This window comes from Pararge aegeria, chromosome 9 (assembly GCF_905163445.1).
Source record: "Pararge aegeria chromosome 9, ilParAegt1.1, whole genome shotgun sequence".
Lineage (NCBI taxonomy): Eukaryota > Metazoa > Arthropoda > Insecta > Lepidoptera > Nymphalidae > Pararge > Pararge aegeria.
The window spans coordinates 7174536-7188698 of NC_053188.1; the positions used below are offsets into that span (position 1 = coordinate 7174536).

A 14163-nucleotide genomic window follows, 5' to 3' on the forward strand; every position below is an offset into this window, starting at 1 on the left:
CAATAACTTGACTGTATTTTAAAGAACAATACTTATCTGTCTAGAAAGAGATTGAACCCTCAACTTATAAGAAATTTAATAAAAGAGTTTTACGATTTATCATTTATTTGAATAAAAAATAAAATACAACACAAATCAACAGCTTTATCATTAGGTTATGATACTTTATATCAATTCTTTTGACCAAGAATTAATACAAAGTAACCATCTGGCTGACTCATCACTTAACCTATTTCTATGTTTTCTAATTACTAATGATGCTTTAGAAAATAACCTCTCAGCAGGTACTGAAGTTGCAGGTATTGAGAGAAAATCACGGGCCATTTTCGATAAAATCGGATACTCTGTCTCATGCGTCCTCCACCAATCTAAAATCACCAATCTGAAACTTATTTATTCTTTGGAACACCTGTAGGTACTCTTAAAATTCGAAATTATTTTGCATGAATAGTGTCAAATGTTATGATTTCGGCGCGGCGGCAACGATTGTTTTAGATTTCAAAAGAAGCCGCCGGCGCGTGTATCATAACCATGTACTTCCGAAAAGCGGCAAATTTCTTTGAGAAGTAAGTACAAAACCTTTGATGCCGCATTATCAAAGTGCCGATGGTTAAAACATAACTATGCATGCACTCAGTTTGATTTTAATAGATATTTTTTTATTCGCTATGTTTATGGTATTAGTCGTAATGCGCATAGGTCCAGTTTTTCATATTCTTTGATATAGTTTTTTGCGTCTCATAGAATTCCTAAGCGTACCTACCTACCTATACACCGAACTGTTACACCTAACTACTCCGTGAAATAGCGCTAAGTCCTAGCTGCAAGACGCAAGAGTCTTGCAGGCTATGTCTTGTTCTTGCTCAAGTCTTGCACGGTCAGTCTTGGTCTTGGTCTTGCTAAAAATACGCGGTCTTGTTCTTGGTCTTGGTCTTGCAAAAACGCAAGAACAAGACCAAGACTGCAAGACCAAGACTGAATTTGGGCAACACTACTGATAATTCACCAAATTTTCTAGTGTAAAGTTACTAATCCAGACTCTGCCAGCTAGGTGGACACCAGACTAAGGCCTTCTCATTCTGAGAGGAGACCCGCGCCCTAAAATGGGGGCTTAAGGGTTGACAATGATGATGACGACGATCGATGGATATCGGTATTTCCAAAGATTCAGCCCTGGATAAAACCTTTGCTGCAATGGTACTAAGTACAATACGTAGTATCACGTGGGTATATTGTAAACTTTACAATCTTGCTATTTTTGATTGTCTTCTTACCTTTTTTCGCATCCGAAGCAGTTAGCCTAAGGCCTGGTATCTACCTACTTAACGTCACTGACCTCTATCAAAACCGGACTGGATGTCTCTAAACAATTAACAGCACATGTGTCTCTTAAACGAATACGCAATGGCGTTTTTAGTACCTTGGACACTCGTTTACAGCTTCACAACTTACAGCGCCAATATGGCGTCAAGCGTGGATTGAATGAATGACGCCATTTTGGCGAGCTAAAATGAAGAGGAAACCGTCAGTGGTAATAATCAAGAGTTCAATGACTAATGCTCAGGGTATGTAGGGCGGGATGTGGTAATGAATTGTATTTTTACCACTTTATACTTAAGAACCCATAGCAGATCAAGGGCTCTTTTAAAGAATTTGCTACGGGGCTTGCTTAATCAGGCACTGTGAGTAGTTGTGTGTCCAGTCAGTGTTGCTTAGTATCTTGTGGTCTGGTGGCGACTTGCAATCTCAAAATTGAACATAAATAAATAAAAACCAACACTGACAGATAAGTGACTGAATAAGAATTTACCTGGTGTATTGCGAAACTTATTACTATCACAGTAACAACTGTTGTTATTGGCAATTTCGTATTTGTGCCAATAATTGAACAGTTTCCGCTATTTCAATTAGTAATTCTTGCTATCGTCACACTGACATTTTAAGGCAATCCAATTCTAAAAAAATAGTGCCGTCTGACGTGTGTAGAGCGTTAAAAAGTGTATACAATTTTTTATATTAGATAGGGTAACTATAAATAACTAGGAACTGATTTATTTCTTTAGGTTTGGTGAATAAAACTAAAGTAAATAGTTGAAGGATAAAAATTGAGCTATTGTATTGCCTGCTAAACTAAATAAAATATAACAGACTAATAAATAATAATAAATAAATATACTACGACAATACACACATCGCCATCTAGCCCCAAAGTAAGCGTAGCTTTTGTTATGGGAACTGAGATAGCTGATGAATATTTTTATGAATATAATACACATAAATGCTTATAATATACAGATAAACACCCAGACACTGAAAAACATTCATGTTCATCACACAAACATTTTCCAGTTGTGGGAATCGAACCCACGACCTTGGACTCAGAAAGCAGGGTCGCTGCCCACTGCGCCACTCGGCCGACTCTGCGCGTTCAAATGCCGCATAGTCGCTCTTTGCACAGACCAACCACAGAACACGAATAGATTAACATTAATTTGCCCTCACCGATTTATAAGGTCTACACAATATAGCTAAGGGTTTAAAAATAAATTCTTTGCTTTATTTACACACTTTATTGAATAAACATAATGAAAACAAACATTAATTATATCGAAACTAACCATAATGACAGTATACTGTAACCGTACGTACAACATTTATATTAACATTAATCAATTCAATTCACAAAACGATTAGATATGTCGACAATTACATTGATATTTGAAAGATATGACAAGTGAAAATCTAACTGTTGAACTACGTGTTACCTAACTATAGTACCACTAATTTTTTTTTTCAAAATCAAATTGTTAAGTACTAGTTTAACTAGGTTCTGTCTTTAGATAAAAAAAGAAGTGTTAAGTTAACAATCTTTTACAAAAAGCTGCAAATAGCTTTCTACCCGCAGTTTTAAGATTACATCCTTACATCTGGATACCTAGTTCATATAAACTGGGAATTTGCGTAAAATAATTATATCTATTCTGCCCTTGAACGTGAGTCCAAAGATATATATTATTCAATACGACTAAAAACACTTAGAAGCAGAACATTAACAGTTCAGTGTATCTAACTAACTCATATTAAGTACATGTTGCTCAGACTTCATAAAAGGAAAATTGTGATACTTTCCCGCAGTAAACAGCTTAGGACGCCGGAAACGTCTGCCGTAAATACTTTACTTGTAAACCAAAGAAAAACGTTTTCCTCCTCATTTATCTATTTTAAAAATAGCAAAACAGAAACTATGTTTTGTTTTTAATTAAATCCGTTTTCAATATGATGTTATATTATATACAGAGGATTAAATTTTTTCATTTTTTTTTTAATATGGAATACGTCATAACACGCAATCTAAAATTCCCTTTGTCACGTTTAGAATTAAACTAATATTGTGTGAAGCGTAATCATTAACGAGAGTATCATCCCTTTACTTCTGTTCATTAATTATTACTATTCTTGAATTATTAAATACCAATTGTATTTGAAAGACAGAACCTTGTACATAATGTATAATAATTACAATAAAATTAATTACATTTCGATATGATTGGAATTAAAAAATGGACAATGATATTATATCATTGCATCAATTTTTTTTTTTTTACTATTTGATCTCAATCCTCAGACAATGATTGAGAATTGAGATAGCCATTGATTATTATAATAATATTTCAGTAGACATTCAGAAAGGTTATTTACTTGTTATAAAATAATTTTAAATGCTTATCAAAAGTGCAATAACGACTGATCAATTTAGTTAGTTATACTGACAATGATCTTAAACTATACTCAGTCCAAATTACAAGTTTTATTGCTATTAAATTAAAAAACAATATGGCACAGCCCATCTGCACAAGAATTGCCAGTCGTATACACTTAATTAACTAGAAGAATCAACATATTCATGGTTATTACTCATCAGGTTAAGAATAGTTCTTAGTAATATAGCTTTAATTTGGCGCGCAGAGTTCTAGAACTTTCGTACACCGAAAAGGAGACGGCCCTTTGTTACCGTGATATTGTGAAATAGAGAAAATAAAGGTTTAATTGAAAAATTTTAAATATCGAAAGCCGTAATAAAAAAAAATGGTACACAATATGTTTTAAAATGTTACCTAAAATGCCATACAGCAACAGTTAGTCAAGCATGGCATACTGATGAACTATAACATTCATGTTAAATCAACATGAATGTTATAGTTCATCGGTACATCAACGGGGCAACAACAAACGGGCAACAACAAACGGGCAACAACAAAGTGGCTACAACCCCAAAGTCGCACCAGTAAAATTGTTGAGTTACATTTGATATGTAGGAATCGAGGAATTGACTAATTTGAAAATGATTGTATTATGCACTCAATTGTATAACCTTGTATAAGATGAAGATGAAATTTAAAAGTTAAAGTCAGATAGATTCTAATGCCATCCTAGTACAAGGAATATTAGCTGAACATTTATTGTTGCAATTTTGGACCGTCTCCTTCAATCTATATTTCTCTCGTTCTTTCAGACCCTTAGTTTGGGCCTTGTAATAATACCACAAAACAGTTCATTATTCTTGATATGGAGAATTCCATTATTTTATGAATTAACTTCTCCAGCTCTCTAAGTATTTATATTTTTATATATAAATTCTCAAAACTTCATAACACAATAAGCTTTAGAAGTATTTGTATAGTGATATACGATAGACTCGTGAAGTAAACTTATGTTGACTATAATTAATATTATTTTTACCCTGATCTCTACAATATAAATCTAGATTTGATGCTCCAAACTGGAGCGTGTTTTTGAATGACAAAGAGAATATTTTATAAGGAGATATTGTATGTAAACTGCACAACATACTATACAACCCTTTTATTGAATCATTTCAATCCTTCACGAAGATCTATAAACCACGTTAGAATTAAAAGTTTTTTTTTTAAATGTATTTTTGCGCTTAATATTCCGCAGTCTTAAAGTAATGATTTTTTTTCAATCTTCCACAAGAAATTTCCTAGACAAATATTAATTTTTACCATCTTTTCCTAAGATTCACAAAATTCAATAGAGGGTGTTCCAAAAAGGTGCAATAACAATTAAACATCCAGGTGCTAACACGAATAAAAATTTACTATTACATTTAGAAAATATTTGCTAAAAATTGATTTTTAATTACACTATTTTACAATGCAGTCTGACCCTGTCTATAAAGGCTAACAATTAAGTAATAATTGAACGAAACAAAATGGTTAAACCTAAATTTAACGTAATATTTTTAATACAGTAACGCATACAGCAAGTAATTTTTAAAATATTTCTTTTAAAACTGCCATGGTTGCTAAGCGGACTTAGGCTACATCAGGATTAACGCGATATTTTTTTATCCCTTAACCTTGTCCGGATTTCTTAACAAGCCTTTTTTGAAGCATTTAGGGGGTTAAAGCCCGGTTGCAACTGAATTTAAAATTCATCTACGCATGTACTTAATGCAATGGTTTTATTAAAGCAAGACACCAGTTACATTGACAAAATTGTACGACCGTACCGATTAACTAAAGTAAAACATTCGTATTAATTTAAAAACAGGTGATGCATAGTCCGCATCGTCATATATATTTTATGCTACAATTAAATTCCAACAAAACTAACTTGATTATAATTTCAGATCTAGCTTATATAAACATTTAAATAATTGAGCAAATCAAAATAACAGTAACAATAATACCTAAGATAATACAATTACAATATTAGATGATGTATTTATCTATTGCAAATTATTTATAATATGTATAGGTGAAAATAGTCAAGTTATTAAAAATGACATCATTGTACTAAATGTATAATTTAACAACACCATAGTCTAATAAATACTTCTTTATCAGAAAGTATCTGCGTTACAATTGCCATTGCTAGCAAGCAATGTAAACAAGCTTCACCAAATTCTTTAGTACGTTACAGAACCTCTTTAAGATTCTGCGTCTCGTTTCTTCTACATAGCAAATCCTAGTACTACCCACATCTTTCCCGACTGTACATCTTCAGTTTAAACTGACGTAGCATGCAGCACAAAAATGCTTTACAATCGTACATCACAGCTATAGAAAATTTTCTCTTTCTCTCTCTCTCTCGACTAACAATTTATATCTTTACGCGTCTTTGTATAGATTATATTCTACTTTACACTTGCTTGTTACTTATACTTAAAAAGCTCTATACATTGTCTTAAGTGTAACTTTTTTTTATAAATAATTGAGTTATAATTTTTATTGCTAAGATAAAATACTTAGGTGAGAGCACACACATATCTTATTTTTTTTTTCATTTATGAATAAAAGTACGACAAACTCAACATAAAATCATATCCAAACGAAATAAATTTTGACTAGAATTTGTTAAATAAAATTTTTGTCTTTTATTCTCAGACCAATTTGACTAGCACTAATATTAGCTGTAAAAATAAAGTACCTATAAATATTAATATAATTATAAAATACTTTAAAAAACGGCACAAACACAAAAGTAGTAAAATTGTATTAACAATTTGGCACACAATTTTCAATTAAATTAGTTTATAACGAAACCTTGGAAGAGAAGACGATAGGTAATGGGTCATTTGGATATGTTTAGAGCTATTTATCCTATTTGTGAAGGTTAATCTTAATCTAGGGTGCAAAATTGATAGTTGAAATGAACGTTTCCATTTCCATAATTTTAGAAAAGTTTAGAATAACGACAGTTCTCCTTAAAATATTGACCTGAATAATTATGGGCATTTGTTTTAGTTTTGGCACAAAGTTGACAATTAAAATGTGGCACTATTTTTCTAGATCAAAAATACTTTACTGGAAAGTATCTTTACTGGTCCTATACTTATCTTATGTCTACTATATTATCCTATTCTTTTTTTTTACTTTTATGTTTTATGTCGCTTACCACAGACTACCTAAAATCTCAATCTAAGACTAAATACCATGAGCAGTCTGGAGAGGGTAATAAAGTAATTGAAATAAAATGTTCTTAACGTACTAAATGTTAACTACTCCCAGAATAATTTAGCATAAATTCACAACATTAATATGTCAAACAAATTCAAAAATCTTTGGCTTTGATCCCTGGACCAATATTATTTATTCGACTTAACAACGCTGTTGCCGATGTACACAAGGTGTCTATGTTAGAATAATTCAAATGTTAAATAAATTAGAAGACTATCACATTTAGTAACACTATTTTTTTATATCTAACGTCTTTTTTTGTGATGATAGACGATATTTTAAAATATAATATACTGAATGTTTCAGTTCACCACCGTTCTCTGTTAATGTAAGTTTCTTAAAGGATTTGATCCCATCGGTTTCGTAAATCCGCATCGCGTTCGCACGACGAGATTTATTTAACTTACAACCTGGCGGTTAATGACAAATTTATACAAATAGAAATAAAACAGAAAAAGCATCATTCATACCAATTACCTACTAACACACGCTCTCTTTAGGGTTTCAATCTATCAAGTATAACCTATGCAAAACATCTGTGATTTTTAAAAATAAATAATACAGTCCAATTAAATAAATAAATCGCCATTAAACGCAAGCTTGTAAGAGTGCTTATTGTAACACCTAATTTGCCAGGTAATTACGAATATGTATTTACAAATATTGTCTTTAACCCTCTCACTCTGTTCGCTAATCTAACACTAAGCTACGTCAGCGAATCCGAAGTCGATTGTAACGCATCTACATCTAATGTACGCCGACGCTCGTTTAATAATTTTGTATTTGCGGCCGGCTGGGAACGACCATAACAATGAACAAAACCAACCGAAAATCATTTGACCGCTTAAATCCATAGTAAATTCGATCAGCTTAGTCACTCTCGAAGTTGGAAATCTTATTCCCTGAACAGTGAACAAAGATAACATAACATAGATTATTAAACATTATGCGCTCTGTATAACCATCGTCGTGCACTGTTCACGGACCGAATAAATAATCAAAACTTCAGTCCATTTATATAGTTCTCAAGTGCCGTATTTTACGCGCTCTCGCGACGATCACACACAAGTCGTGCCTCCAATCAATCGAATATTGGAGAATAAATATAAGAATATCTAAAATACTTATAAACTCGTAACAAATGTAAACATACATTCAGCTATTCGCCAATTGCTTCCCCTCTTGTTTTCCAATAGTTTGGTCAAATTTTTATTTGAAATAATACATCGGAGCCAGAGTCCCGTATTGCGGTTGGATGTAGTAGCGGTCGGTGTTGTAAAATTTCGCAACGTTAGGAATCTGACCTCGGAGCCCCATTCAATGGATCGGCGCCTTCACAATGTGGTTAGGCGCGATGTAGTGGTAGCCGGGCAGTGGCAGCCCAGCGGTCTCCATGGTGATCCTGCAACGCACAAATGCAGTCTTATAGCACCCACTCGAACGCACACACAGACCGCATGTACATATACATTGTACACGTGAAAAGAAACGGAACTCATATGTGAATAGAGGCTGGAGTTTAGGAGGATAAATCGGTCGAAATGATCACTTGTTTATAAATGAGTGGACAAGCTAGGATACAAATTCAAATTTAGGGAAAGAAACATCTTACCGGGATATTGGATGATCCAGTGAGCTGTAGGATGTAGGTACTCGATGGAGCGAATCAGCTTTTCAGGTAACACAGGAATATTTGGTCTGAGTAGACAGGATAATGGCGTGGGTCTTGAGGAAGCTTTTGTCACGACCTTATTTAAAATATTTTTCTGTACGTAACAGGCAAACATTTGATTAGGTGCAGAAGTGAATAGGAAAAGGAAAAAAACGCACATTACTTTATGATTTTATTAAGTATGTTCTTAACACTTTTTTCTTAACAATACTAGCGAATAATACGATTCCTGAAAAGAAAATTTCTATTATCTTAAGTTAACATGATTTTAATTATAAATAAAAATATATTGACAGGCAAATAAACCGCATTCCACTTGGAAGTATATCTAACTTTTAAAACATTCGAATTGGACCTCGATTTAAGTTCGCCCTAACTAACGATATAGTATAAAGGTTTAACATATTATTTTCATCGCCTATTATAGTGAAAGGTACGTTTCAGTGTCGCGACACGCCAAATTGCATTTTTAAAACATTAGTCATTTTTTGTAGGTTATTTAGGTGCAATTGCTAATATCAAATAACGGTTTAGTCAGTTGAAAGAAAGTAAAGCATTTTGGCAAAATTTCATTTAAATGCATATAATATTTATAATTTAAGTTTTCGTCGTCTCGTTAGGTACACTCTAATAATTGTTTAAATTCGTATTTGTAAAAAAAAATGTATACAGCCCAGAATTCGCTAACCACGGGTGAAATTTGGGCTGCTCTTATTTGTAAGATTCAATTTTTTATCATTGTTTTTATTTTTATGTTTTTTATAGTTGTATGCGTAAAATAGTACTTTAGCAGGTACTAAATTGTATCTTTATTTTTGTTTTTATTGCTAGGTATACTGGAAAGTTGTGTTTTGGTGTTATGCTCTTTTAAATAGTAAGGTAAGATATTAATATATTTCCTAGATTTACTTACTTATACATCGTGTGTTAAATTTATTTTCAAACATACAAGACAAAGTATTTTATAGTCAAGGTTAAATTTAATTAACAGTATTGAATTAAACCTTGCATAGAAAATACTTGAAACATGAATTTACAGCTCATATCTAGCTGCGACATTTTTTGTCTGCATGCGCTAAGAAAACGTACCTTGACTATTTTTTCTGCGATAACTAAAATAGTTAAGGCTGAGCGCAAATTGAGACGTGTAAATACTGGAACTGCTATTTAAAATTGCGACTGTTATGTTATGTTTAACTTGGCTTCTTGGAATCTACTAGTTTTACTTCACAGAAACCATAGAGTACTTTTTGCCAAAATGGTCTGAGCACATCATATCGACTTCACTCCGATTAGACTCAGAAACTAGACAGTGCTGAGAAATTCGTTATATTTATTTAAATGAACTAAAAATACCATCACAGTATTTTTCTGTTTTTTTTGTTGAGTTCATGTTAGCTTTTTTTGTCTGCCAGGTTGGGTTTAACATAATTTCATTTAATTTAGCCCATGGCACGTGAAACAATCTAAGCGAGAGAACTACAACATATTGTGTGCTTGAATTAAATGAGTGCTGTTGGTAGGTGATAAGAGAAATTCTATTAATTTTATTTATTACTAGTCAACGTAAGCAGCGCGTTCAGCTTTCACATTGTCTTAATCTTACCGATTAAGACAATATGAATCCTTCGCCTTTCTACGGATGAAAGCTAGCAGAACATCATAGGAATGTTTGAATTGCAGAAAGACAATTCTTAATGTGAAATTAGTAATTGTTAAGTCAACATCTCCTAAGGACGCTCCGGCGTTGGAGCGAAACGTGCGTAAAGAGTACATTTCCAAGGATCTGTTTGGTGTGGAATATAAAGATTGAAGAAATTATAAATTACAACGTACAGATTCTCCAACTTTTCGCTAGGTCTAGCACATTAAGCTTAATTTTTATTGTATATCAAGTAATTCCGTAAAGTAACGACCGGTTTCTATCCTATACACACGTCTTAATCTGCGCTAGCCTGTTTCCATTATAAAATACAAAACATCCCGTCCTACATCTACCCTTAAACTAACTGATGACAAATATTTCAATATAAATATAGTGAAAAGAGAAGTTCTAATTATATTAAAACAAATATCGAATTTGAATTGAGATTTTATTTTGTTTAAAACGTGTAAATATAACTAAACCGTTCAACGACCTATACTGTTTACCAACAGTTCGTACTATCATCTTGGCATTGTTTAATCTTATATCAAACACGTTCTAAGTTATTTAAAAAAATACACAGAGTAAAAACTCATCTATCGCCATCAAACTATACTTCAGTTAACTTTTGTTCAAATAGTACAGGGCATATGCGGTTGTCGGTAATTTTTCATGTATACCTGTTAGTAAAATTGTAATAAATGAATTTAAAATTTAATTTGGTTGGCCCCCTTTTATTTATTTTTCATTCCATTACAGGTAAACCATTGACTGTAATCTTACCGGGTGGTAAGTGACGATGCAGTCTAAGATGGGCGCAGGCTAACCTGTTAGGGAGTACCTATGCCAGTTTTATTAAACCCATAAGCCCTAAACGGTTTCTACGTGTCATCGCTTACTTTGGGGCTAGATGGCGATGTGTGTACTGTCGTAGTATATTTATTTATTTTTATTTTTATCGCTAAATCGCAAAGAGGCACGACTTTATCGTTAGGGTGGTAACTAGCCACGGTCGAAGCCTGCCACCAGACCAGACCAGAGAAAATTAAGAAATTATAAATTCCCAAATTACCTCCAACTTAAAACCACAGCGCTCGCCACTGCGCCAAGAAGATCGTTAAAAGTGATAGTCACACAATCGTTTAGCCTAATCCTAAAAGGCTTTGCCTTCTTTCTTTTAACATTTCCGACTCAACAATAAAATTATTCTATTAATTAAAATACTAACAATCCTCTCACGATTTTGTGGATGAATATGTTTAATTTAAAACTAAAAGTGAATACTTTAATTAAATACATTCACAGAAGGAGAGGTTTTGAGCAGATATTGTGATTTTTTTGTGTTGCTTCTCAGTATATAGTATATTCTCAACATCAAATTAGTTATTGTGAATGGTAGAATTCAAGTTTCCTGAACAATTAGGATCAGGTGTAAATGCGAAAAAACTATTTCTTGTTTCAAACAGTCGAAAGTATTTTCATCATGCTCAAGTTAAAAGTTGCCCTGTACATTGAAGTATGGCTTGACTTCTTCGCTAGACACCCTGTATTTCAATTACAAATAGCCTTCTATACAATCATTAAAACGCGAAGCACTCTGTATACTCTACAGCCTTTAAGCTTCTACGTAATGTCTACTATTGTCACTTTCCTAGATATCGTTACATGACTATTGCTTTCTGTTTGACACCAAATATATAAAATATATTTCAACAAATTTTAATTACATGCTGATTTCCATGCGATTGTGTTTCTTTGTCAAACAAATGATAAAATAAAAAGATTTAAATAGTCACTAATAATGCCTATTCCTAGAGGAAATTGAGACGTTAGAGAAGTAAGGAGATACTATAAAAAATTAAATTACATTTATGTTTATAGTGATATAAATCATGACTTATAAGTAATAAATAATATATCGAACACTTACTAAGAAAAACGGGTTGGAAAGTAATATATTTCAGTTCAAATCCTGGACTGGGTCAGGTATAGTAAGATTGCCATTAACATGGCAATGCCTTTACAATACATTCATGTTTTTGTTGTTTTTGTATCGTATCAATGCAACTTTCACGGTCATTTTGTTGCATTTGTTTGCATACAGCTCTAAGTTATTTAAAGAGATAAGATTATAATCTGTTCATAGAAAGAAATTCATCAATGTTTTGCCAGTTGCCAGCTTTTTTTATTACTTTCCAACTAGTGTGTAACTCAGTAGATGTAAACAGTCTTTAAAATTTCAAATGCGATATTTAAAGTGCTTTACATGCATTCAATGTTACTGCGTTGTCAAATGAATATCCGAAATATGCATTTCTAGACAGTTACATGTAGAGACACTGTAAATTCCGTATTAAATCATAAATGTCTAAATTAAAAAAACTAATATTTTGATTGTTTTTTTTTTAAGATAGTCACAAATAAACGCTCGTTGTTCTTAAAATTACAAATGAATCAAGACTAACAATTGCGCCCGGTTTCTTTATCCTATATGTATTCAAATTCTTAAAATTGCGACGTTGTCTTTAAATGGAGAAATCGTTTTTAATTAGAGTCAAGAAATATTATTTATGAAACTTAATTAATATTACAATCTTTTAATTATTTTGAGATCGATTTAACTACATTTGTAAGAAATATTATATTGTATTGTTTAACAACATCGCAAAAAAACCATTGGACATTTAATTCGATAGAGATCGGGCATAATATAAAATATTATTGTCGAATTACTGTACAATTGGAATCAGTACGCTTAGTATAAGATTTGAACGCTAATAATCGTGTTTTCGGGCATCAAAATTCTGTAGCATCTAAACAATATAGACCAAAGGTTTTTAAAGTAGCAAAAATTCTGTAATCCTGTGTTTTTTATTTTACAAGAGCGAGTTAATAATTTAGACTTTAAAACGGGGAGAATAAATTCCATTTTACTCTGACGTTACAGAATGCGACAGTGGAAACCGACATTCGATTAGGAACATACAATTCTTATACCAGGAGTACATTCGGTCGAATGAAGGGGCGCAAAGTCCTACGCGAAAGACATCAGATGACCAAATAAGAACCAAATTCGCCTGACACTTTTCTAGAACGACTTCGCTATTCTTTGGATGTGTGGAGCGGGGACCGGTGGAGCGGGTCATTGGTGTTTAGTAGGGATTGTATTTGTTGCGCTCCTTGGAGCTCTTGGAAGGCGGGTCGTCGTCGTTGCGGCGCGTGGAGAACTTGTGCGAGCGGTGCACGCCGGTGGTCTGTACGGGCGGGCTAGCGGCACCTGCCAGCAGGTCGGTCAGACCCCCCAGTGCGGACAGGGAGCTGAGAGCACCTAGCGCGCCACTCTTGCTGAGCAGTTGCGCAATGGGGATGGCAGATGCCAGCGGACTACTGCTGCTTCCGCCCGCACCAGACGCGTTACCCTCCAGATTCGCCTTCTGAAGCTCCACACTGTGGGAGCGGGACAGGACTATTGTGAAGGCCAGGCGACAAGCTGGGACATCTCGACGCTTTCCAAATCTACTTTTAATGCCGCTGATTCGATGTATCAATTCCAAACTGATTTATATTTTAATCTTAGCAAGTCACAATAAAAACTGTTTTTAGTATTTTTATAATCAAATTTATGCCATCAATAGATGCATTGTACTTATCGTCAAAACGACACAGCGAAACGCTACGCTTAGTTTTATTAAGTAGCACGCATTCACAGATATTGACGGTATTCAATTATTAGATTATTACTAACTTAATCGTTAGTAATCATTATTATTATTTACTAAAAAATTATTCCATTTATAATGCACGATATTTTTAAGAATATTTAAGTACTTTGAGGGATATATTTAAAAAAAATCTGGTCATCA

At 33.1% G+C, this 14163-nt stretch overlaps 1 protein-coding gene across 8 annotated transcripts in view; it reads right to left on the reverse strand.

Annotated features, from left to right (window-relative positions):
- Window positions 1-4649: 4649 nt before the first annotated feature.
- The window catches only part of LOC120626520 (poly(rC)-binding protein 3), a 34608-nt gene continuing 25094 nt past the window's right edge, over window positions 4650-14163 (reverse strand). For 5 of the 8 annotated variants that reach the window (XM_039894048.1, XM_039894051.1, XM_039894050.1 and 2 more), the window contains one exon: window positions 8815-13747. In XM_039894048.1, coding sequence (XP_039749982.1) covers window positions 13453-13747 — 295 coding nt within the window. In that variant the 3' untranslated portion in view covers window positions 8815-13452. Of the gene's footprint in view, window positions 8386-8814; window positions 13748-14163 lie in introns of those variants that run through there. The other 3 variants (XM_039894055.1, XM_039894054.1, XM_039894052.1) reach the window with 1 other exon arrangement.